This window comes from Balaenoptera musculus, chromosome 10 (genome assembly GCF_009873245.2).
Source record: "Balaenoptera musculus isolate JJ_BM4_2016_0621 chromosome 10, mBalMus1.pri.v3, whole genome shotgun sequence".
NCBI classification, from domain to species: Eukaryota; Metazoa; Chordata; class Mammalia; order Artiodactyla; family Balaenopteridae; genus Balaenoptera; species Balaenoptera musculus.
The window spans coordinates 46,109,329-46,134,533 of NC_045794.1; the positions used below are offsets into that span (position 1 = coordinate 46,109,329).

The 25,205-nt window shown below is 53.7% G+C and overlaps 1 protein-coding gene across 1 annotated transcript; it reads right to left on the reverse strand.

Moving 5' to 3' along the window:
• Positions 1-119: 119 nt before the first annotated feature.
• CTDSP2 (CTD small phosphatase 2) lies at positions 120-23,437 on the reverse strand. The gene is made up of 8 exons (XM_036865558.1): positions 22,851-23,437; positions 9,200-9,348; positions 7,578-7,616; positions 7,043-7,144; positions 6,393-6,449; positions 4,353-4,445; positions 4,044-4,229; positions 120-3,839 (listed from the first exon to the last, which is right to left on the reverse strand). Exons 1-8 carry the CDS (start codon positions 22,912-22,914, stop codon positions 3,714-3,716), a joined length of 816 nt encoding a protein of 271 aa, XP_036721453.1. The 5' UTR covers positions 22,915-23,437; the 3' UTR covers positions 120-3,713.
• Positions 23,438-25,205: the final 1,768 nt, after the last annotated feature.

A 25,205-nucleotide genomic window follows, 5' to 3' on the forward strand; every position in this document is an offset into this window, starting at 1 on the left:
GAGTGCGCGGCTGGTCCCCCAGCTTGGGCGCCCCAGCCTCGTCATGACAGAGGCGTTTTAAGGGAAGAAGGGGGCTAAGTGCCCGAATGAACAACAGGAGGGTCAGGAGGCAGTGCCCATTCACGGATGGGTTTTTTAAACCCACTTTTATTCATTAATTGTAAGTAGTACAAATATTCCAAAAATATAAACAGACACTTAATGGCATCCTACATTTCAAGTTTTTGAATACAACAAGTTTATCAAACCATGAACCTGTAAGCAAGGTAGTCAGAACCCCACAGCCCAGTCACAGTGGGAAGCAGATCTCCCCCACCCTCCAAACGGTATCTTGAAGAGGGTTACGTGGCACGACATGGAACATGTAAAATCTGAGATACTACAAGCAAAGAAGCTCACGGGGCACAAAGAGGAGGGTCTGCTCCAGGGGCAAGCCCCACAGCAGTGAAGGAATGGGGCAGGGGGCCAGACCCCTGCCTTCCCTCCCCTGCTTGAGTGCAAGTATTTACCAGTATTAAAATAAAAGGACAAAACTAAAACCCCATTTTACCAAAAAGGCGACTGAGGGACAGTAGTGGCAAGTAACCGACTGAAGACCTGAAGGGGAAAACAGGCTTATTTCCGCAGACGTTTCACCTGTCTGGGACATGGGATAGAGGACAGCCTTACAGGGGGGGTTGCCTTACTGAACGAGGCCTCATGAACAGAGTAGGGGTAGCAAAATAGAACGGAATCCATTTCCCAGGGAATGACTGCCTTTAGACTTCCCATGCTTTTAGCACAGAGAAGTTTCTGGGCCACTGTTAACAGAGGTGAATTTATAAAATGGTCAAACTCTTTGGGAGGCAGGAGGGAATTAAACAGAAGGTCCCAGGTTAACTGAAGGCAAATTTACTCAACCTCGCTATAGTAAGGGACCCATGGACCTACAGAGTGTCCCCTCTACAATGTGCAGAGTGGAAACTCTTACCCGACCCTTTCCAAACTGGTCCTGTGTCCAAAGCTCCCCCTATGAGAGGGACACGAACATCAGGCTTTTGATTTAGAAGCCCAATCAGAGAGACACACTGTGTCCCTGAAGAGGCACCTTAAAGAACTGAACCTGGCAGGTGGGCAGATTCCTGGCACGGCGTGAACTGGGGTCGACCAGGCCTGGTGGCCTATTGCTTCCCGAAGACCAGCCTCAAACAGGAAGGGCTGGTAGGAAACCCCGGAACAGATCCTGGGGTGAACTGGCTCCCTCTCAATCTTGCCCTCCTCCAAAACTGAGTCTGGCCTGATTCCTCTAAGGAGCAAGTCTTGCCCCTAACACACTGTGAAACTGGAGACCAGAAGGTGCATAATGACTCCAGGCTGGCTCTGGTCCACACCGATGGACCCTGCTTAGACTTATTTGGCTGAGCTGCCTCTCCAGGGAAGGGAGGAGAGGGTGAGCGGGGGTGTGGCATTGCCGGTGAGGAACTGCATGGCGGCAGGGCAGGGTTCTGGCGAGAACGAGGCCTATGGAGCCGGGCTTCATGCAGAAGCAGCGGGGACACTCCCACCAAGCCATCCTGGGCTCTAGTCACGAGTCCCTTGGAACACTTGGACAAGCCTGATAGGAAAGAGGGTGGCACCAGCTCTTCCTTCACCTGGAGGCAAGGAGACCCAAAGCAGGGCAGAAAGGGTCCTTGGAACTGGATCAGCTTAGAGCCTCTTATTGCTTATTTAGTCAGAAAAGCATAGCTGGACCCCATGGCAGATTTGGCCCAAGGGCTAACCCTTAGGATGGGGCTCGGGAGAGAGGCCCCTCCTGCAATATTAGGATAGAGGCCTAGGCCAGGGCCTTAGAATCAGAAGCTCCCATTTTCCTTCAGGAGGTGTCGTTCCTGGCCGGCCCTGGGGCCCTCTTCCCCTACCTGCATGAAGCAGGATCCCACAGGCACCAGGGAATGATGCCTGGGAAATGATCACATGGGCTTTGGGGACCCTGTTCTACTCATGTGACACCGAAGGGAAAGACAAGGCCTCACAACCTTGGGGCAAGGAGGGGAGGTGGCATCACAATGCTAGAGAAGGATGCTAGGCGGTCAGAACGCCAAGCTGCTGCTCCACCACCTGGTCCCGGCTAGCTCCTCAGACTGGCCTAGTGTGTGGCCAGTCTGGAAAGGATAATGGGGGTAAGTCCTGAGTGGGCGGTGTTCTTGCACCTGAAGCAACTTACAAATGCTTTGTGACATCTGCCTCCAGGGAAAACAGAGAGGGGGACAGGCCATGGTTAAGGCAGTGATGCTGAAGTGGGGCTCCCTCTGGGGGACCCCTTGTGCTCCCAATTACAGCAGCACTTCCCCTTTTGTTTTCCATTCTGGGGAAACTTCCTTTTTGTGACTTATTTTTTAAAGCATTCACTATTAAGAAACTTTGAAAGCGAAGAGACACGCAAAGCGCAGGTGTGTGAAGAGCTCACTCACACCTGTTACCACTGGCAGGAGGCACGTGCGTGACGTTGGGAAACTGAACGGTGAGACACCCAGCCCCTCAGCCCAGGAAATGCAGGAGTGCCTGAGACCCTGGAGAGAAAAAGCAACGGCCAGGAAGGACGAAGACACTTGGCCCTGCGGGAAGACACGAGAGAAAAGAGCCCTGCCCAAGACACAGGCGGGTGGGACCCAGAGCGCCCTTCCCGGACTTGGGGACAAAGTCCTTGCGGCAGCACCAGCAGAGAATGCCCGAAGGGCAGACTGAGGGACACATCCCGAGCCCAGCTGACCTACAAGCCAAGGGGACACACACACTCACGCCCTTGGGATTTTCCTCTTCCCTGCACCTCCAGGGCCTCCCACGTTCACCTCAGGCCCAGGACTGCAGCTCTGTCAGAAACAAAACAGCCCAACACTCCATATTTCTAAAGAAAATTTTAAAACAGAGTCAAAAGAACGGAAATCAGTTATCTGTCCTCTTCCAGGGCAGGGAGAAGACCTCCTTCCCCACAGGTTCAAGACTATGGCTAGGTGGTGAGGAAGGCAGGCCCGGCACCCAAGCCTTGGGGAGACACAGAAAGGGCCCGAGCCAGGCACTCAGCCAGAGGCTAGTGCAGCCCTTGGGCCACAGGACCTGATGGCCACTGGGGCTACCAGTTCTGGATACAAGCTTTCATCTTCCCAGAAATGTCGTCTTTCTGTCTGCAGCAGTCGGCTACAGAAAGGCTTCGGGAAGATGTGTGCCTGGGGCACCCGAAGGCAGCCTCTGACCCTACCTTTCTCCGTGGCATAAGCCTTACAACGCTGAGGAAAGGCCATAGGTTTGGCAACGGAGCCTTCAATGGTCTTCATCCCTATAGAGCTCGCTGGCTCTCAGGGTGACAGGAGAGGAGACAAACTAACTTGGGGAGAGTCTTGATCATTCACTTTCTCCCCCAACCTGACACACTTATATCCCGGGGCCACGGTTCAAGGCAAGACACACTCATACACACACACACACACACACACACACAAATACACACACTTACTCACATCTCGGGAACCCAACTCAGGGAGCAGGCAGCTCTGGGTATCGCTGGTCTGATATCTGCCCACTCAGCATCTAACCCGTCCTAAAGCTCTTCCCAATCACTTCTATTTCCAGGTCTCATTTAGTGAGATGCTCCAGATTCCGCTCTGTCAGGCTGATCATAAAGGCACAGTGTAGGAAAGTCCCCTACTGGGATGGCCATTGCTCGGCAGCAGGGAAGGCTAAGGGGCCCGCAGCTGCCCAAGGCTGGTGTAGACATCCTCCGCTGCGCTCAGCTCCTCAAAGATTGGGATCAGGTTCAGCAACTCCGTGTCTGCCATGTCATCAAACCAAGACTGCACAGGCACCTGGAGAGGGAAAAGGCAGCGTAAGTCTCCCGACCGCCAGTGCTTCCCTCCCTTGCCCCAGACCCCCGGAGGCTGGCTGGTCCACCTGGGGTGGTGCCCTCCTCTGGTAAAGCCCATGGTTCCACCACCGTCCCCTTCTCCCTCCTCCTTCCAGGGCAGGGACTCTCCCAATCCCTGCAATGTGGGTGTATCTGGATCACTCACTGCATTCTCTGGGTGGAAGATGTAAGAAGCAGGCGAGTTGTCCAGAATGAGGGTTTTCCTCAGGTCCCTTCCCAGGCGGCTGAGGTCCTTGACATAGCAGCCCTGGTGAAACACACAGGACTCACGGAACAGGCGGGCCCGGAATACCCCACACCTGTCCAGCAGATCCGTCACAGGGTCAGCATACTGAGGAAAGAGAAGATGCTTTTTGTTTGGATGCAGTCCTGGTTTCCCCGTGGTATCCCGTGGACCAGCAAGGAGCTGCCACACCTGCTCCTGGCTCTTTACTCCCCTCCTGCCCCCAGGTACCTTGGCTAGGCTGGCAGTGAAGAGAACACATTCAAAGAGTTCCCCCATTCGTCTCAGGAACTCATCCACGTAAGGCCTCTTGAGCACGTACACCTGAGGAAAAGCACAAAGGCTTGTTGGAGGCATCCCTGTGAGGGTGAAGCATCACAGCATCGGTCACGGTCACCACCTACACAGAGAGCAGTAAGTAGGTTCAGACCTTACTCTGTCTGGACTCCCACACCCCAGCCTCTGGGACCACCTGGCTGGAAGCCTTCTGCCCCACAGCCCAGGGCACTAGCGTCACCTCCTCACCAGGCTTCTGCTGGCTCAGTGGTCCCAACCTTGACCCAGCTCAGGAAGAAACAAAAACACCTAATGTCCCGGGAGCCATCTTTGTTTCCGGCGGCGAACCATCAGCTGCCTCCAGAAACAAGTAATCAAGAATAGGCCTCACAGATGGAAACAGCCTATCCTGGATTACTTGAATCCAGCCACAGCCTCTGTGGGAGTTTCCTGTCCTTGGCTCTGACAGGACAGTTAGTCCAGGTCCCCATCAGGCAGGGTCGCAGATACTTCCTGAAACCTCATGCCCTCGCAGAGCTTCTCTGAAATGCACCAGGGGAAAGTGACTTTTTCCCCTCAGTGACCGCAGATCTGACACCCGGCGGCATCTTGCTCTAGTGACCCCCCCCCATTTTGTGCTTGCCCCTGACAGCCACCCCCACCCTGGTGTCCACCTTTCATAACCCTGCACATTACGGCCTAAAAGCTTCACTGGCTGCATGTCCCTCATGGGCCTGCTGTCTGCTGCTTCCCTGTCTCCACCCAGGTGTCCTCCTCTCATCCAGCCTACACAGGTGCTACCGGAACCACTCCGTCAAAGTTCTTTTCATCCAGCTCACTCCCTGCTCAAGAGTGTGTGCCTGCCATGACTCTCCCTCCTGGAGATGGTCTGGCCATCGACTCACCAGACCCCTCCCAGCTCTGCAGCAGAAACCCTCTGCTCCAGGTGGCCACAACCGGGCCTCCTTTCACTTACCATTTCTTTAACCTTCAACAAGTCCCTCCCTCCTCCTGGCCATTCATCAAGCTTGGCATCCTCTCAACACTCTTTGCTGAAAATGCACCTTCTGCAGGTAGACACCTCACCCCCACCTCCGCTCATTTAAATGTCATCCCTTTTCCATTATTCACACCTCTCCTTGTTAGCCAGGAGTTCACAGTGTTTGAAGATACATACACCTTTGTCTTTTATCTGTGGGTTCTGTGTATCTCTGTACCCTCAACTGGACTGTAAAGAGCTGCTGTGCAGAGTCCAGCACTGGGACTGGGAGAGCACCTCAGCGGGGAGGACGGTGGTGGGGTGAAGAAAGCTTCTAATGGACACAGGGTAGTGCTGACCACCCGTGGAAGCCTCAAACCCCATTTCCCTACAAGTAACTCTTCTACTTGACTATCAACACCACAGGATCCTTAACCCTGGACTGAGCAGGTTGTGTAGGGCCAGAGCCTCGCCTTATTTAGATTCAAGCGCTTTTTGATAGATGGATACTGAGTATTTATTGTGGCAGAATCCAGTGTAGGGACCCCAAGGGGAGGGGAATTGGAGAAAGCTTTACAGAGGAGGAGATGCCTGTTCTGGGGAGAAAGAAATTCACCAGCTAGATGGAATGGCAGGGGAGGAGAGAAAACAGCTAGTACTGACTTCCTTGTCTGTAATAGGCAGATACACCAACTCTTCAGCTTTAGAGAAAATGTATTAAGTCATATAACAGCGCTGGTCACATTCAGTAGGGGCAGGGGAGATAAGTAAATGATAGCTATTACTACTATTAAATAATTTAATTTTAAACAGCTTGGCTGCAAAGAGAAAAAAGGTGACAGCTAGAGGGGGATGAGGGGCTGCATTTTTTAAGATGCGAAAGCCTAGAATGTGAAAGGTTACCAATAAAAACAGAGAGGCTGAAGTTACAGGAAAGGATCAACTGATGGAACACAAGCCCCGAGGAGCAGAAGACCCCGAGTTCCTAGGCTGGGCGTAGCCTGGCAGCAGCTCACCTGGTGAGTGGTCCCTTCGATCTCTACAGGCACTATGAAGTCAGCGTTGTTGATTGGCTGGAAGGCAGAGGAGTTAATGAGTCAGCTCGTGGGAAGGGACAAGAGCCCAGCCACACCCCAGTCCCCGCCACAGCCAGTGCTCCGCCCCCTGGGCGGGGTGGGGAGGGACAGATATCAGAGGCCCTAGGAAGCTCCTGCTGCCCCAACTAAGTGGCTCTCACCCAAGTACAGGCTGCGATACCCCTTCTGGTTTTCCCTACTTACCACCACCTGCAAATTCTACCTGAGCTGAGACAGTCTCTGGGCCTTCTTGAGTTAACAAACATCCTGATAAAATGGATAGGGGCATGGCCCAAGGCTGACTTAACCCCTCTTTTGTACCCCTGTACAGAGCCCTGGTGGCTGTGCTGTGACAGGGGGACAGCCGTAGCCTGTTGTCAGTGACTGCGGAGAGCAGGAGGTCCCACTCAACATCATTCTCTGGTGGGGCCTCCAGGTATCTGTGATGCGACTGTGGCTAAATGCCAGAGGCTGGCCCTACTTCTGATTACTCTTCCATCATCAACTTTAGGCCACTTCACTGGCACCTGCAGTCAGGCTTCCAAGACAGCCCAGGATGAGTGTAAGAGGAGCTCCAGATGTCCAGTTACCTTAAAGGAGCTATGCACAAGGGTTTCATCCAAGTCAATGACCACGCAGATTCTTCCTTGATCTTCCTCTGTCACCTCCGGGAGCAGACAGGTCCCTGGAATCTAAAACCAGAGCCAGGCTACTGAATCTGCCACCGAGAAAGACTAATTTCCCCCAACAGAACTCTGGGAAGAGCTGGGCCCATTGAGGAGATGGAAGCCCCCTACTTCAGCCCAAGAGAGGTGACACTTAAAGGCCAAGAGGTAGAGAAAGAAGAGACTGAGCTGGCTCCTTCCTTCAGCCTGGGACTGTGAAGTGATCCGGATACTGGAGATGGAGGCCAGAGCTGGTGATGGATACCAGCTGTCCCCCGCACAATCTAATGCCTTGCACATGGTGGGCCCTCAGCAAATATCTGGGACAAATAGCTTCCGGGGGCAGGGAGTTAGCCAGCCAGACACAGAGGAATGAGGGCATCACCGCATGGGGCATGGGGTTAGCAGGTATCACTGGGTGTTGGGGCTTCTGAGGACATACCCTGTGAGATTCACGTACCTGATAAAACTGGTACTGGAGACACTGGAGCAGATCCGACTACGGGAGAAAAGAAGGTGGTCAGTGCCAGCCCACTAATGCCTTTCCTGGCTGTCTAAAGCCCACTCAGGCCTGGAGGGGAATTTTCTCCCCAAGACCCCAGCCCCCTGGAAAGCTCTGACATGACAAAAGTGACTTTCCTTAAGAGCTGGGCAGGAAAGGGGCCAAAATCTTCTTTCCACACTAGGCCTGATGAAGGATGGAGAAGGAAGTGTCCCTGTTCTCAGCTGCCATTGGCTCTCCAAGGAACAGGGAACTCAAGCAGCTGAGGCAGGGACACAGAGTCAGAGGCAGAATCAAAATCGGAACTCCTCACTGTGGAGGTTTAGCCTCTTGCTTAGTCCTGGAACCCAGGCTTCTCTTTGAGAACATGTGTTTTCTCCATCCTCCTTGGGGGCCTAGATTAGGGGGAGGTGCACTGAGCCCCTACAAAACACAAGTAAGCCAATGTGAGCCCACACTGTGGGTCCTGAAATGGGAGGTAGAGTGCAGAGAGCTCAGAAAGCCTCTTCCCGCCTTTGGCTAATAAGTAAAACGTTATGATGTAACAACTAAGTGATCTTAATGGAAACCCTGAAGAAAAATTAAAATCCTAGCACTTAGAAAAACTTAATGTTGGCATTTTAGTGCATTTCCTTCAAGCTTGCTTTAGCAAGCAGTCTTTTTTCTTCATGATATATAATTTTGCATTCTGCTTTTTGACTTAATGTTGCAACTGAATACTCTTCCACATTGTTGTGAACTCTTAGTAAAAATTAACAGTTCAGTTAATACCGTCATGTTGTACTTCATTTAACCATTTTCCCCTTTTGGATAATGAGGTGATTTTTCACTGATGTACGTGTCTTTAGCCTGATTTTGAAAGAGAGGAAGGACAGCTAAACCTTGGTGTTTCAGAAAGAAGTACAAATGGCACTGGAGAAAGGAGGATTTCTGTCCCCCGCCTCTGAAATGCCAGACATATCTTCTGGTAATTATAAGAATCAAAGACACCCACACATTTCCAAATGTCTCTCACAGGTACAAGGTGAGAGTGCTGCAAGGGGTTATCAAGAATGTGATAGAATTTCAATTCCTTGGTTCCCTGAAAGCCTAGAAACTTGGAAGGTATTTTTGCTTAGTTAGAACTAAAAAACAACAATCACAGGACTTACAACCAGAGAGATCTGAGTTCAAACCCTGATACTACCATTTATTAACCATTAACTCTTCAGAGGCTACATACACCCTCTGAGTCTGTGTCCACGTCTGTGAGTGGGAATCCTGTGGCTCTCCTTGCAGGGCTGCTATGGGTCACATGAGACAATCTACGCAAAGCACCTTGCATGGTTCCTGGAACCTGGAAGGATCTGGACCGTGGGGCCCCTCAGAAACCACAGGGACATCCGGATGGCCCACACCACAAATGGGAATCAACAGGAAGATGGACCACTATGGGAAGGACGGAGGAAGGGCCTCCTCTGGGCCAGAGATCTTCCAACTCAGGCAAGGCTGCCCTGCCTCCCTGCCGTGGTTGCAGGGACCCCCACTCGCTCACAGCAGTCCCGTCCTTGCTGGCATCACACCACCCTGGATCCAGCTACCTTAGCAATGGTGTTGGCTTCCTCCTTGTATGCGGAGAGCTCAGTGGAGGAGCTTGACTGGCCAACATGCTGGGCACGAAAACAGCAGAAAAGGGCCTTGAAGATGTTACGTCCACGAGGCTTCTTAGGAGAGGACTTGGAGACCAGGCCTAGAGTGGAGAGAACGACAGAGGCATTAGCTACAGGGCGTCTGTCCACAAATACCCACCCCCGTGCTGTATCCCCTCTAGTTTATAAGCTCCACTGGGGCACAAGGCACGTGCTTGGCGAACAACCAAATACAGTCAACAGTGAAATGTACATGTTTATTCCAACATCATCTCTGTAAAGTAGGAACAGCAGGAATCCCCAGTCCCTGGTTTGGGAAATAAACTGCAGAAAACTTGCTCTTCATTCCATGGGGGGTGAAGGGGCACTCAGAGATGGGGCCAGCTATAGAATCCACTTTGGTAGCAGCGCACTGAGGGAACCCTCCAAGGGAATTCACAAAAATCCTCCCTAACATCAGTTTCCAGAATACCACCCAGTCTAGAGAAGGGAGTAAGCTAGACCTCTTCAAGTCAGTGCAGCTACAGCCCTGTTCTGGGTCAGCTTCCTTCAATCAGTTAGTTGGCAGCACTGAGCCCAGACTAGGAAACAGAACAGCTTCAGCCCCAAGAAGCTACAAGCTTTGTTCACACCCTTGTGTCCATCCCACACTCCAGTCACTTTCCTTAACACTCCCTCCCCTCAAAGACCACAGGCATATCACTCACTCTCTTGGGACACATACATCCAGCGCTGGGTTCTGGGTTGACGTCCCTGCTTCTAGGCTACAGCTGCTAAGTCCTGCCTTGACAATTTGAGCTTTGGAAATACAAAGCCATTTTAATAGGAGGCTTGGCAAGGCAGCCCCAGAAAGGCCAAGCCGATAGAAAAAGCTACAGGCATTTACAGGATCAACCAGAAATGGACTTTGGAAAGTCTTTTTCAAGTTCCTTTTATTATTATTATTTTTTTAATTGGAGTATAACTGCTTTACAATGTTGTTAGTTTCTGCTGTACAGTGAAGTGAATCAGCTATATGTGAATATACATCCCCTCCCTCTTGGACCTCCTTCCTCCCCTCCCCCCACCAAGTTCCTTTTATTTTAGAGGAACTGTTCCAGCAACTGTTGAGCAAGAGCAGGGAGCCAGGATGGGTACTGTGGCCAGGAGGTGGCGCCGCCCAACCGCTGCCAGAATGGTCCTCAGCCACAGGTCTCCTCTCCAGGGGCCAGGGCGGGGACAGGCCTTGGGATGAAGTCCACCCCACTCCGCTTTAAAGCACAGGGCAAACTCCTGTGCAGGGAAGTAAGTGCCAGACATGTCTCTGCCTTTATGTAGGTGCGGGGGAGAGACAGAATGTGGCACTGAGGATAACCTTCCCCGTGCTGTTGGGTTTAAGAAGGGAAAGGGGGGGCAATGTGGTGAGCCCCCCACCCCAGCAAGACCAAGCTCCCTGGCTCAGTCCTCAGAGTACAGGCTGCACCTGCACGGAGGTGGTTCCGGCAGAAGAGGTGATGGGAGAGCCATTTAACACCCAGTTACTGGGCTGCCTGAGCCCCTGGAGAGGAGAGAAAACCAAACTCTGTTCCTGGGACCAAAGGTGAGGCCGCTGACCCTCAGTCAAGGGGCAGTCAGCACCGCCCCAGGACAACCGACTCAGCTCTGGCTCAACAGGAAGGCTGAGGGCTTCCTGCAGGTGCAGGCTGGGCACCCCAGTCTGTCTGGTCCAGCGCTCTCTCCTTCCCCTCCCTGGGTCGGGCAGATCCCTTGACACTGGTATGACCATTAGAAACCTTTTAGAAAATGTTCAGGCTTCCCCAGCAATTAGCCTAAAAACCTGGATATCACTCTCAAGCTCCTGGCCCTGCTGGAAAAAATCAAGATTTCCAGGGACTGGGGATTTTGCCCTGAAGGAAAAAGTTGCGTTGGAGGCCTCGCCCAAGGCCCCTGAGTCCAGGAGACAAACTTGAGAGCAGAGCTCAGTACTTAAAGACAGCAAGACGAGAGGTTCCTCGGACTCTTTCCTACTCTGAATAATCTACCCAGAAATCGGAAGGAAAGGACAGCTTCTCCACCTGCCTGTACGGCCCACATTCAACTCCGAGCCCAGGGACGCAAGCAGACGCTGACACAAAGCTCCAAGACCAAAGCTGAACCATCTCTTTTCCTTTGGTTTATGGTTTCTTCACGCAGAACCACAATCAGAGGCTTAACCCGGGCACTGAGCCTTTCTTAAAAGGCCACACAGCCCAAGCCTTTCCTGAAGAGAGGCCATCAAGAACGCACTCAGCATCTTAGTGACAGACGCCGTGAAGGCTGAGTAATCCTGAGAGGCAGAGGGTGAAAGGGGCAGCTGGCTGGGGCCGTGGAGAGGCCTCGCCGGTGCCCACTGCGGGAGGCCCAACAGGCAGGAGCGCTTCAGCCTCAGACAGGGAGCTTGGGAGGGGGCGGGGGCGCTCCTCAGCTCGGTTCGGACTCTGCAGGGGATGAGGTCTTCTTAAAACACAATGCGGCCAGGCAGCCCCTGGGCCTCAGAGACCACAGATGCCTTGACCCCGGGGGCAGGCGCTCGGAGCAGAGCAAAGAGCTGGGGCGCCTGGGGAGGGGACCGCAGACCCACAACAGCAAGGTCAGTACCCCAGATGTTCCTCACTACCCCCTCCCCCATTGGGGCCCCACTTCCCCCTGTCCTCCTCCAGGCTGTGTGTCCTCCTCACCTTTACAAACACTGCCACTGACAATCAGTGGCTGTCAGGGCCTCTTCGGCCTCCCGCTAACATGGCGGCCTCCTGACGGGGCCTGCCATGGCCTCAGCCGGGTACATTCACTGGCCTCTGGCTTCTGAGCAGCAGGTGCCCGTGGACTCTGGCTGAGCGAATAACTCCGGGGCCTCCAGGGCCTTTGTCGCTTCTACAGAGCCAGGACCTGTGGAAGCCTTCGCTGGTTTGCAACCGCCCAGAAGAGTTAGAAACAGAAAGGCTCCCTCCCTTCCGAGGACAGGGAAGCGGGCTATGAGGAGCCGAGCACCTGAGGCAAGCTGCTCGGCCTCTCTGGGCCTTGCTCATGTCTACTGAGCACCAGCGATGGGCCAGGCCTGTGTCAAGACACTTGACATCATTACTTCATTTAATCCTCACTACAAACCCATTTCTAAGCACTAATCCCCCATTTCACAGAGGGGAAACGGAAGCACAGAGAGCTTAAGTAACCTGCTTGAGGTTACACAGATAGTAGGACAGCAGAGCCAGGATCTGAACCCAGAGCCAGGGCTCTTAACAACTACTCTGTAGGGTCCCCTACAGCTCGGGCATCGTGTCCGATTACTCCTGCAACAAGTGGGAAGTGGTGGTGCACTCTTAAGATCTCTCAAGAGTGTGTGCCCTACTCCTCTCTAGGCTGGGCTGGTGAAGGATCAGTTTGGGGTCCAGCCCCTCTCCTTTGCTGTCCCCTTGGGCAGTCCAGGAAAGGTGTAAGGGGTGAAATAGTACAAGGCTCCCTTCACCGCCACCCCGGCCCTGCACCTGCTCTGACTGGCAGATACCTCTGGGAGATCAAGAGGACAATGGGGTGGGGGGGAGTTGGAGCCAGGAGCTTTGGTCCAAGATCCACTTTGTTGAGTGGGTTTAAGGATGAGGGGGTACACCCAGAGAGGGATCTAAGACTCGTATCAAAGAGCCTTTCAAAGGACTCCTTTCAACCAGCGCTCAGCACTGTGTCCGTGACAGCCAGGTGCAGGTCACCCCCATCCCTCCGTGTGTGATGGGAAGGGGCAGTGGCCCCCTCCCCGGAAGAGGAACACTGGCACAAGAGGATTTACAGGCCGGTGAGGATTTCATTGCACAGGTTTCCCCAGTGAGGAAGGGCAGGATTCCAGTGGGTACCACATAGCTCCATTACTGATGTGCACCTGTTCTCCCTGCTCCGAACATCTGGTTTGGAGCTGAATGTCGGAAAGGACCAGCACAGACCTAACGGGGCGGGGGGCGGGGGGGGAGCTCTGGCTCAAGAAGGAAGTGCGCAGGTTGCTGAGAACAGGGAAGCCAAGCCACCCCTTCAGCTCACTGCTGCGAGGCTTCCTACTGAGGCAGGATGTGAAGAGAAGGGGGGATGTGGGAGGTATTCCCCCCTCCCCCTCCCCCCAGGATCACCTGGGCTGGGGTCCAGGCTCTGCCAGTTACTACTCAGCCACACAGCCTCTTTGAGCCTTAGTTTCCTCATCCGTTAACTGGGATAACAGCAAGACCACTCTCCTGATAAACAAGACTGAACACAGTCATGCACTGTGCAGACTAAACTTAAATGCCATGCTCATTTTAATATTATCTAAGGGGAGATGACCACTCCTTGGCAACACTGTGGCCACCCACCCAGCATGTGGCTGAAGCTCAAGAACAGAAGATGAGAAAGGTGCCAGAGGAACTCTGATCGTGAGTAGGTTTCAAAAAGTCAAAACCACCCCTTTACCTTCTCCCACATCCACTACAAAACTTGTTTTCCAGTTGCAAACTCCTTGGCTGGTCTCTGCGAGTAACAGGAAAGCAGGTGAGGCTGTTCCACCTGAGACAAAGAATGCCCTCTCCCCTTGCGTCCACCACCACTGGTCCCCAAGAAGCACCAGGTGGGGATGCTATTTGCCTCTGCCTCTTAAGAAGCTTGTGCACCTACATGTATGCGTGTACACACACACGCGCGCACACACAGATGAAGACTGGCTTTGCCTGGACAACACTATTTTTAACCTTCTTCTGAAGGTCAGGTTGAGATATCACCGTTGCCAACAACACAGCTTTGTGTCCCAGCAAAGGAACTCCTCACACATCCGCCTGGGATTCGGCAGAAGGCAAGCTCTCAGGCTGTCGGATTTTAACAAGCCCATTCATGTAGAAGGATGCCTTCTTGGTTCATCTCTCAGAGTACTTCTTTCTCCACCATCTCTCATTCCCCCCACAGCAAAGGATTTAGTCTGGCTATCACTATAAAATGGCCTCCCGGAGGGGCCTCCCTCCCCTTAGCTTTTGGAGGAAGGAGAGTATTTGGAGCATTTCTGGCCTTTCTTGGCCAGCTGCCTGGGCCTTGCAGCCAAGATGCATCTGATTGGGGCTCCCCGTGGAGAGGAGTCCTCCCAGGTCCCTCAGCAAGGGGCATCTGTGCCTTGGCTAAGGACAGGCCCTAAAGCGCCAGGTGGACAGAAGGGCTCTTGGACCATCAGGTGAGTCAGCAGGGGAACAAGGAGGTGAGAGATGCCTAGACATCCCCCACACAGGAAAGACTGGAAACCAGAGGCAGGGTGTACCAGCTTCCACAGTGCTCAACTGCTGACTCTGCTCTCCTCAGGTGACAAGGCAGGGGGGGGCGGCCCTCACCCAGCTCGGCACCAGTTCCCGAAGTTCCAGAGAGCAGCTGTGAAGCTGACAGCGTGGACTTTCAAAAAGTAGTTTCAGCCACGTTGTTTGGCTCACACCAGCATGTTCTACACTAGCGCCCTCCCCGCGACCAGCAGCCAGGCCGTCCCACCTACGCACACGTCTCCGTTAGTTCCCCTTCCCTGGACAGGACAGCTCCCTGCCTCTGCCTCTCTTCTAAGAGAGGAGGACTTCTTTCAGTCCTGGGTCCTTAATGCCACTTGTGGGGTGACGGTGGGGGACCCGGTCACTCGCTGCCTTGCCTGCCTTTTCCCTGCCCCTCCAGCAGTCGTCACTGATCTCAACATAGGGCCTCGACTTCAGGACCTTCCCTCAAGAAGCACTCAAGTTTGGGAAGCAGGGGATCCCTGGCAACTTCTAAAACAGGATCAAGATACTCTGTCAATTTCCAAATCAGCCTTTAAAAGAGTTATTGGCAGAACACCCTCCTGGGCAGCTGTAACATATTTTAGAAACATGCTGGGGCTGGGGGTGGGTTCCCAGAAGCAGCAACAGGCCCTGGACCAGAGCAGTTTCCTCACGGATACGTCAGCAGCAGGCTTAGCCCCCAGCCCCACACCAGAGTGCTCTTGGTGGATGTCAGGAAGTGATCTGATGGCTCACAGCAGCAGCAGGGATAGAGCTGAGATGCCATCCAGGAAAACCCAAAGGGCTGGACCCTGCCCTTGTTTTACTGTATGCAATGCCTGCTAGAGCAGAGATGTCATCGTGGGGGACTGGAAGCCATACTTGCCCACCTTGAGCCTCCCTCTTGCCCTAAGGAGGTGCGGAGCAAGCTCCTATGGGAGGCCGGGAGGCTAAAAGAAACCTGCCAGCAGGACACATACACCCTCTTAGTGGCTGTTTCAGCCCCTCTCTTGGCTCTCTGCCCGATTCCTGAAATGCTTGGGTCTGGTGAAAGACCTGAAGAATCTAGTGCCTCTTTCCTCTCCAGCTAAGAAGCCTGCTTTAGGTGACGTATGCATGAGAGTGCGATGGAGAAAGAACGAAAGCTCAGGACAAAGCAAGGGACCTCAACAGTCTCTCCTCTGACCAGTGAACGACAGAGTGGTTACACAGGTGCCATGGACTTAGGCTTAAATCCTGGCTCTGCCACATGTAAAGTGTGTGGCCTTGGGCCTCAGTTTCTTCATCTGTAAAATGGAAAGACTAACATTACCTATTACATAGAGCTGTGAGAATTAGAAGGCGGTCTGGGTGTGTCCTGACCCTAGTAAAACGCTCAGTAAATCTCAGCTGCTAGTCATTCAGTACAAAGCACTTTCATACCTTTATCTCAGTCTCAATCTCAAAATGTTCACATTGAAAGAGACCACAGAGATTTCTTCTCATTCCAGAGGTCACACAGAAGTAGTGGCAGGGCCAATCCTGGGAAATGGCCTTTTCCAGGACTCCACAAAAACCAATCACAGTCACACACACTCACACACTCGTTGAGGGTGGCCAACCAGTTCCTTCCTTCCTTCCTCTCATGGCTGGTCCCTGCAGAAGGACCGGAAGCAGCCTGCCAGGGAGTCTGTCCCACCTACGGGGTCACTCACCTACTCCTCCCACACCCCAGCTGCACCTGGGACCAGCCCACCAGGATAGGTGTGTCCACTGAGAGAGCACTGAGCTGGTCGTCAGAAAGCCTGGCTCTTGCCCCACTTCAGCCTCTCAAGCAGCCTTGTGGTCTCACCTAAGGCACCACCACCCTGGGTTGTTTCCTCACAGGCCAATCAGGAAAGGTCTACACTGCATGGTCCCTCCCAAGGTGGCTTCAGATCCCCTGAAGTTTGAACAGGCACTCTAAAAAGTGGAATGCACAATGCAAATGAGAGGCCAGTGCGGGCCAGCGTTAGGTTTGACTCTGAGCCAGTCCTAGCTGACACGAACCAGCCACGTTCCTGTGGACAAGGTGCTTGGGGTTTCTCAGCGGAAGTTTCCCTCACTTGTCAAGTGGGGATCATTCCTATCTCACAAGGTCATTGTGAGGCTCAAGTGAGACACTATCAATAGATATAAAAGGCTAGGGCAGTGCCTGCCCCACAGTGAGTGCTCTATAAATATCACGTGATCATTACTGGTAAGCGGGGATCACTACTCTGTCCATTCACACTCAGAAAACTTTGGGACTCCCCTTTAGGAGCCACAGGATCTTTAACAAACAGGAAAACTGGATCCCTCCAGGGACTCCTCCTGCTCAGGGCTGAACAGGCAGCTGAGGCCACTGCTGCGCTCACCTGGCTCTTCTCCAGGGACACCTGTCAGAATCACAGGGAGCATTTGGAACACACGGATGCCCGGCCCACCTGCTCATGCTCTGATTCAGTAAGACCCAGGTGGGGTCTGTATTTTTAGTAAGTGTCACAGGAGTTTCTGATGTGTGTCCCTGGCTGAGAGCCAATGTCTAAAGGTTGCCAGTGGTCCCTGTGGCCCCTTTCCCCACCACATCTCACTGGCTCAGTGTCTCTGCAGGTCTCAGGGGACTTGCACCCCAGAGCCTGATTTTCCTTTCTAGGGGCACTTGCTCTAATCTATCACAATGCAAAAGACCCAAGCCTCCTGTCTCTTCCTGCAGGTCCCTGTTCCTGGGAGGAGGGGCCCTAGCCCCATTCTGCCATGGAGGCAGAAAGAGCTAGGACCACGTCCTGGGAAGGCACTTCCACACACCGCGGTATGCGCTCTGAGCCTTCCCATGAATCTGCTTGGCTCTCATTGGGGTTCGGGCCACATTGTTCCCTGAGAACTGTGTGGTGGGAAAGAGCAAGTTCTACAGGATGCAAAAACTATTCATATGTCAAGAGAGAAAAGAAGGTATTGAATAAAAAGAGGATAAGAGCAAAGCCTGATTTGGGGTGGGGGGTAGGGTGGGAGGGGGGACTAGGAGCACCTGGGAAAGGAAAGGAAATGCCAGCAGGTCCACTGAGAGATCAGGTTTAAGGCGAACCCTTAGAATAGCTGACGAATATAAAACAGGACATCCTTGCACCTCCTGCCCAGAGGCCGTGTGCTCGCTGGAGTACCCATTCTGTAATAACAGACTGGTGCAGGCACACTCAGACCTGAAGGGCTGGGCACTTTGCCAGACAAAGAAACTCTGTTCTATTTGCCTCTGGTCCAGAGAGGCTTCAAGTTCTAAGTCAACCTCTCCACTTTGATTTCTACTAGTTCCTTCAGAAGATTTGCACGTTAATAAGCTCATCTGCATCCCAGTTGGGAACTATTCCTCCATTTCAGAAGAGGGAGGGAATCATGACAGAGCCACACCCAACCCCGTGTCCGCAGGACAAGTGAGTTAATTCTGTGCTTCCCGGGCTGGCTGGCCTGAGACAGGGTGAAAAGCAATTTAATGCTGAGTTTGTGCTTTCTCAAGGTTATACCCCAAAACCACAGCAGCAAAGACATAGCTTAACATCTATTTCTCTTCAAAACCCCAGTTTCTTTTTCTTTCCTTGTTACTAGCATTCCTTAAAGAAATCTGAATCTCACTGGGTTCTTTAACTCTCAAAACAAATGCAGACGGTAAGAGAACGCAGCACACAGTTGTCTCAAGTCTTCATTTCATCCACTTCTGAGGGGCCGAGCAACTGCTCACAAGGTTTAGACTTCAGAGACTCTTCACAGGAGGTGCATGGCTCCCTGGCCTCCTCCCATCCCAGATGCCCAGGCGCCAGGCAGGATGGCAATAAGCCCCAAGGCACATGCTACTCACATAAAATCCCATCCTATGTAACAGGGGCACAAAGAAGGGGTCTGTGCAGCAAGGCTGTTTGCAAGTCTCAGAGGGTGATTCTTCCAGAAGGCCTAAGCCCTCACATCAGTGTCCCCTCTGCCCCCGGCCACCGGTCTTTAACAATAAAACCCACATGACCGTGTGCTATTTGCACTATGTCCTTGGGGGAATGGAGGAGAACCGGAGTGGTGGTCTAGCTGTCTAAAAAGGAAGGACGTTAACATTTATCAATTACCTGCTAAGTACAAGGCATTGGAGAAGTGTAGAGACCGATACCCCTATTTTATAGATAACTCACTCAGAACAGTAAAGTGATTTGTCAAGTCTCACTGCAAATAGGGAAAGCAGGGATTTGCATCCAGGCCTGAGGCAACCAATTTTGCTCCTGGAGCAATACTTCTGAACACTTCTAACTGCTGCACCTGCCCCCCCAATCCCCTCTTCACTCTGAGAGACAAACTTCCCAAGACGGTAATAAAAGACAATAACCCAACTTACCCAAAAGCTAGGAGGAAGAAAGTTGAGGAGAAGGGGAAGAGATATATACTTACATATAAATACGTATTGTCTTTCTCTTGCTTAGTTATGAGCACATGTATTAATTTGCCACAGAAAGGCTGGGAGCATCAACTCACCTTGGCTAGAAACGTGACTTCTATCGTATTTACCATTTTAACAAAGTCCTTGATCGTGAGGGATTTGGAAGGTCCCACCGAGAGCACGAAACGGGACCTCTCTTCCACCCAGTTTCTTTAAGACCCCTATAGTTGAGACGGAGGAGACAGGATTCAGGGACACTACCACCCCTTGCCGTCTCTCAAGGGGTTTTCACAGCAATTCCTGAGTCCTGGTCCATTGCAAGCTCTGCAAGTCGAACTCAGCAGCAGAACTGCAAACTCCCAGTCCCGGGATGGTGGGCATTTACAAACGTTGTTGCTGAGTTAGCAGGGCTCCCTTGGGTTGCTTCGGGAGAGAGCAAACACAAGCTTAAGTCACCACACAAGCCCCTACCTCACTCCAAGATGGGGGAACAACTCCAAAGGAGACAGAGGAGCGAGCCACAGCGGCCACAGAGGCCAAGGCCGAGACTGCGCAAGGAGGGGAGAGGAACCAGTGGGGCGGGAGGAGCCAGCTATAAACACACACCCTGGATGCTCACAGAACAAGCTGAGGAAGAAAGCCCCAGGGAGACTGAGACTTGGTCTAAACTTTTCAAGTTAAGGGCCTAGCTACAACCACAGAGAAAGGTGTTTAAGCTTTTACATGGGAGCGTAAGGCAGAATTTCTCCCTTATGGGGAGAAAGCAAGAGTTAGAAAAACCTGCCACCAGCCTAATTCTTAGGGATGGTCAGCTACCAGAACCTGCTGTTCTGTTCTACATGTGAAAAGACAACCCAAGGCATCATCATCCACTCCCTGAAAGGAAGGGGCGTCAGGCCTCACAAAACAAAACAAAAAAGGTCCCAACTCCCCCAGAGGGGCTGTGGGTCACTCAAGCTCTGGAGGAGCTTGCCTCCACCCTCTCGTTTCACACTGGGAGGTTATAAGGTGGGCCCATTTCCCTGGCTTCTCCCCATCTAACCTCAAAGCCCGAGGCACAATCTCCCAGCAATGGGGCGACACTGTGACACCCTCGTATGGGGCTGCAATAAATGGCCTTTTTCTGGCCAAACTGATATTAACTTTTCTTTTTTACGTTGGTATCGTACACAACCCTATCCTTGCTGTACCAGGAAGCCATTTCACCCATCTGTTTGGGAAGATGATCCAATTTTGGTCCTTTTATCATCAATGCTTTCAGCAACTTTGTTTGTTCTACTTCCCCTACTGTAATTACTTTTGAATCATCAACACACCCAGCCAGCCTTAAAGCTCCCAGAACAGAATGCTAAAAAAGAAAAAAAAACCTGCAATGGCAAACAACTTCACTAAAAAACCGCCCATGATAGGAGCAATTTGTATTTTTCTAGAAATTTACTGATTAATAAACTGCCTCAGTACTCCTTCCCCTTTTTCCAAAGGGAGGCAGAGCCTAGAAATGGGACACTGTGAGGAGGGGAGAGGGCACGGAACTCCAAAGGAGCTAAATAAAACGTCTGCTCCCCACCCCTACTTTTATTTTATTTTATTTTATTTTTTTAAAGATGCAGGATTTGTTTGTAAGTGATGAGGGATTCAGAAAGTTGGTTTGCTTGTTGCTGGGTGCCCAAGCAGCCTAGGAAGAAAGTATGTCTTCTCTGGAATGCAGTCAAATTACACGGGGGGAGAGAGACCCCCAAGCTGTCGGCTTGAGAATTCAGATTCCTCCAGGGATAAGTCTGAAGGACAAACCACACAAAAAACGAAAAACGTAACTCTAAGAAAAATCCAACCAACATCAGCAGCTGAACGCTGTCAAGAAGCCAGCTGCTTGCTTTCTGCTGTCATCTATTCTGTTCCCTACCACTTGCCCTGGTGGAGGAAACTTCCAACTCTGATTTGTAAGCTGTCCCTTCAGAAGTCCAGCTTCTGAAAAAAAAAAAAAAAAAAAAAAAAAAAGAAAGAAGTCCAGCTTTCCCTCATTCCTGGTGTGGTCCCCTCACTGGGAATGCACCCTCCTGAGCCCCTACAGGAGGAGAGGACCAGAGTAGGGAAGCTCAGGACTCTTCTTCCCCTTCTCATCAACACTGCCCCCTCTGGAATCCTTCCACATCCACATTTCTTCATTTCTGGCTAGCACTTGGAGTCCCTTCCTGGGATGAGGTTAGGAAGAGAGCGGGAAGAATCAGGAGTTAAGTCATAAACACAGAAAAGCCTCCCCTCTTCAGCCCTCAGCACAGCTGAGCAGCCAGTAGAGGGGTGAACTTGCAGCCTGGTTAGTGATGCAGTCAGGAGAGCAGGGGGTCAGGGTCTTTTGCGGGGTTGGGATCTGAGCAGGCAAGGCTTATTGAAAGTAGGGCCAGCGATGCAGGAAACACACACTACACCCCGCCGCCCCCCTCCCCCCCCCCATTGCACCGGGGAATTAGGGAATGGCTGAAACCACCAGGCCAGCCCGTTTGCCCCTAGGCAAGTTGGGGGAGCTCCTTGGGACCGGGAACCCCTGAAATAAGTGATCTGCTGACTAATGTTGCCAAATACGGGGATGTGGGGCTATACCCAGGCTCCACAGCTGGCCCCCCCGCCAGGCTCTAGGCCTCAATATGTTCAAGTGCAGCACTGGCCCTTCTTGCCCTGTTCTGGGGGGGGTTGAGGGGAAGGGCAGGGACGCTCCGAATTTGGGCCCAAGAGCGTGATCTCCCCAGCCTCAGGCCAGGTGGCCCCAGTCTGGGAAGTTCTCCAGAAAAAAACAACGCTAGTCCTTACTCCCCGCGGAAATTCTGTCCACTATTTTAGACACATTCCTCAAGGCCCGAAGAAGAACGTGGGGGAGGGGAAAAGAGTTTCGGGGCCTCCACCGTGACCAAACTCAAAGATCCCACCCTCAGGCCCCAACCTTTCCCCCGCCCCCAGGAGAGGCCTCGGCCTAATCACCCTCCGGTCCCCAAACCCGCCCCAGAAAGGGCCCGCGACCCCCCTTGTGTCTCCACCCGACCCGCAAGAAGGCAGGGGCCGCGAGCCGCTGCCCACGGAGAACTCGCACTTTTTCGCGGCGCGATTCAGAAACACGCCGGGTCTGATGCCATCCGGCGAATTATGTAACCAGGGACACCAATCTCGGGCTAAACAAACGCGGCTCTGTGTGTGCGGCGGCGGCCCCGGGGAAGCGCACCGGGGCAGGGAGGGGCTCCGGCCGGGCCTCGGGGTCGCGCTTGTTTGCTCAGCAAAAGCAGCAGGAGACGGCCGGGCGAGAGTCCCGCGCGCCGAGGTCCCAGGCCGAGCGCAGGGCCGCAGGCGGACCAGGTTGGTCAGCCAGAGCTCGGCCCCTCCCCCACCGCGGCCGCCCCCGCCTCCGGGCGGTGAACTTGGTCCCAAGTCCCGCCGGACACCGTCACCGACCGCTGCCTGAGCAGCCTCGGGCTTGGGGGCGGGAGGGGGGTGCTGGGAAGTGCTGGACTCCAGTCCCGGCTCCATTCTAGCTCGGGATCGCCCGGGACCCCCTCGTTCCCCTCCCCTCCCCACCTCTCTCCCCGCGGTCCTGGGGCAGCCGCGCGCTCTGGTGCGGGAAAGTGACGACCCCACCCCCCAACTCTGGAGAGGATGGGCGCCTCGCGCTGCGAGCGCTTACCCCTCTGTCTCTCTGCCCGGGGGGAGGGAGTGCAGGACAGAGTGACAGCTGCGCGGATGACGCCCCTCCCCCTCGGGCGCTGGGAGCCCGGGGCCCCGCGCAGCCCTCCCCGGGGCCTGAGTGCGCACCAGGTCGTAGGGGCGGATGGAGTAGGGGGTCGGGTCGGAATCGCCCACTCTGAGCCCCGGGAGATCTGGGGCCGAGACTCGGGTTCTGGGCTGTGCTAGCCCCCTCCCCGCCCAGGGGCGACGCAAAGTTTTGGGAAGTTGCTGCCCCTACCTTGCTTGGTGAGCACCAGGGCGTCTTCCCTCCGCGCCTGGGTGATGATGGAGCCGTGTTCCATCTAACAATCCCGCGGGCCCGGGCTGGCTGGGCGGGAGGACGCGCGGGCGCACAGGCTGGGCTGGGCTGGGCTGGGGGGCCTGGGCGGGGGCCCGCTCCGGCTCAGGCTCCGGCTCCCGAGACTCCGACTCCCACTGCTGTTCACATCCCTGTTCTTGTTCCTCCCCTGGGCCGGGGAAGGGAGGCGGCCTGTACGGAGAGCGGGAGGCCCGGGCAATGGCTCCCCCGGTTGCCCCCGGCCCCGATCCCCCGGCGGCAGCTCCGGGCTCCTCAGTTTGGGTCCAACATGGAGAATCCGGAGCGAAAACAAGAGGAGGAAATGGGACACGGGGCGGTTTCCAGGCTCCCCCCCTCCCCTCCGTACTCCAGATAAACAACCCGCGGCTGCAGCGCCCACCCCCGCGCGCCTCCAGGATCTCAACCCGGCCTCTCTACAGCCAGCTGGCGCCTCCCGCGCCGGAGCACCGTCCTAGGCCCCGGAATCCTCCACCTGTGAGCGGCCCGGGTTGCGGAACATCCAGAGCTTTGCAATTTTGTTACGGAAAAAGCGAATCCCCGAGGGGGGTGGGGTAGCGGGCGGGCAGGCTGGCAGGGGAGACTTGAAACCGCTCCGGCGTTCCGATTGGCCCTCTCCGAGAAAAGGGGCGTGACCCCTCCTTACTATGCGGTGCGAGGACCCAACAACATTCCAGACGCTACGGCCACGCCCCCGGGCCACTCCCCCCTCGTCGGGCTGCGGCCTCCCAGCCTCCTCGGCCACACCCCCTTCCCAACTACTTAAAAGGACACTCCAAAGCTCACGTTTCCCTACTCTGTGCTGGGGTGTTCCCGTCTGTGCAGTTCTACGTGGGTAAGGTAGAAATGGTTCCGCCCCTTCCGGTAATCGAGCAAGCCGCGAAGCCTAACTCAGGTCGGGCCTGGATGAGAGAGAGGGTTCGGGCAGTTGTTTTACTTCCTACTTGGCGCTCGAATTGTGGACCCACTGTTTCACATAAGAGTACAACCATCAAACCCTGAAAGGGATGTGTGTGTGTGTGTAGGTGGGCTCAGGAGCTCAGAGAATGAGAGCTGGAACTGACCTCGGGATGGTCTGACCTCCCGCCCCCCCCACTTCAAATGAGACATAAGGAGCCAGGCTTTGCTCAAAGCCAGTCACTTATTCCCATTCAAGACTTCCCCTCTTTCTTCCCCTCCTCCCAATCCAGCCCTGCCCGCTTCGCTCGCTCCCCCTCCCTCACAATCCTAGCCTCAGTTTAGATGGACAGAGGTCTTTAAGGGTAGAGCTTCAGCTTTGTGGGCTCTTGCTGCCCTCCCTGCTTGCTTTTAGGCCCCAGGCACCCTTTGCTGGCTATGGCTCCTGGGCTCTCGTGAGCCTCCTGCTCAAGATACTAGGTGAGGGATATACGTTTGTTCCCAAGAAGTGGGAGCTCCAGAAGGGCAGGTTTCAGCTCAGTATCAGGTCTTTTCCAGTGAGCACAGCTGTCCACAGGTGACATGGGCTGCCTTGGGAGAAAGGGAGCTGTTCAAGTCAAGGCTGGTGAGAGTAATGTCCAGTGAGATTGCACTGGGTGACTTCTGAGCTACTTCCAACCCCAATAGTTTATGATTCAATGGAACTCACCCTGCCAAGGAAGGAACTTTCAGGAAGGTCAGGATTTCTCTGGTCCCTGGGGGGGGGGGGGGCAGCTGATGGCCTTCCTGCTGCAGTTCCCATTGCCCAACATGCACCAGGTCTCACTGGGGGTTGGAGGACAAGCAAGCGGGTCACATCTTAACTCACCAGGAACTATCAAACACCTGCTCCCCATGAGGACAGGTGAGGTTGTGATGTGTATGTGCCTGTGTGCCTTCACAGTGCTCACGTGCACCTGTTCCTTCTGTTCCTACACATACATACATAAAACCTTTTTATATAACACCATTTTAATGGAAATGCAGTTTTTCCAAAATGAAAGTAGCTGGTACAGAAGATCTGAATGATGCTTATGTAACTTTAAACACTGAGTTTGGGTAGATCCTAATTCATTAACAGAAGGGGCAAGGGAGGAGTTCTCACATATTTACCTCCCATCTTTGTCAAAAGGTCAAAAGGTCATGAATAGAAAAGGATTTTTGAGGTAAATCTTTAATAGGTTGCAAGGGGGCCTTTTGGGGCCCTCCCCCCACCCTCTAGTGGGGTAGTTCAGCTGCTGTGGTGGGAGGAGGGGGGAGTGCAGGCAGGAGCTGAGGGCTGAGGATTGAGGAGTACCTGCTCCCCCCCACCCCTCCCATCCCACTCGGTAGTGTTGGGCG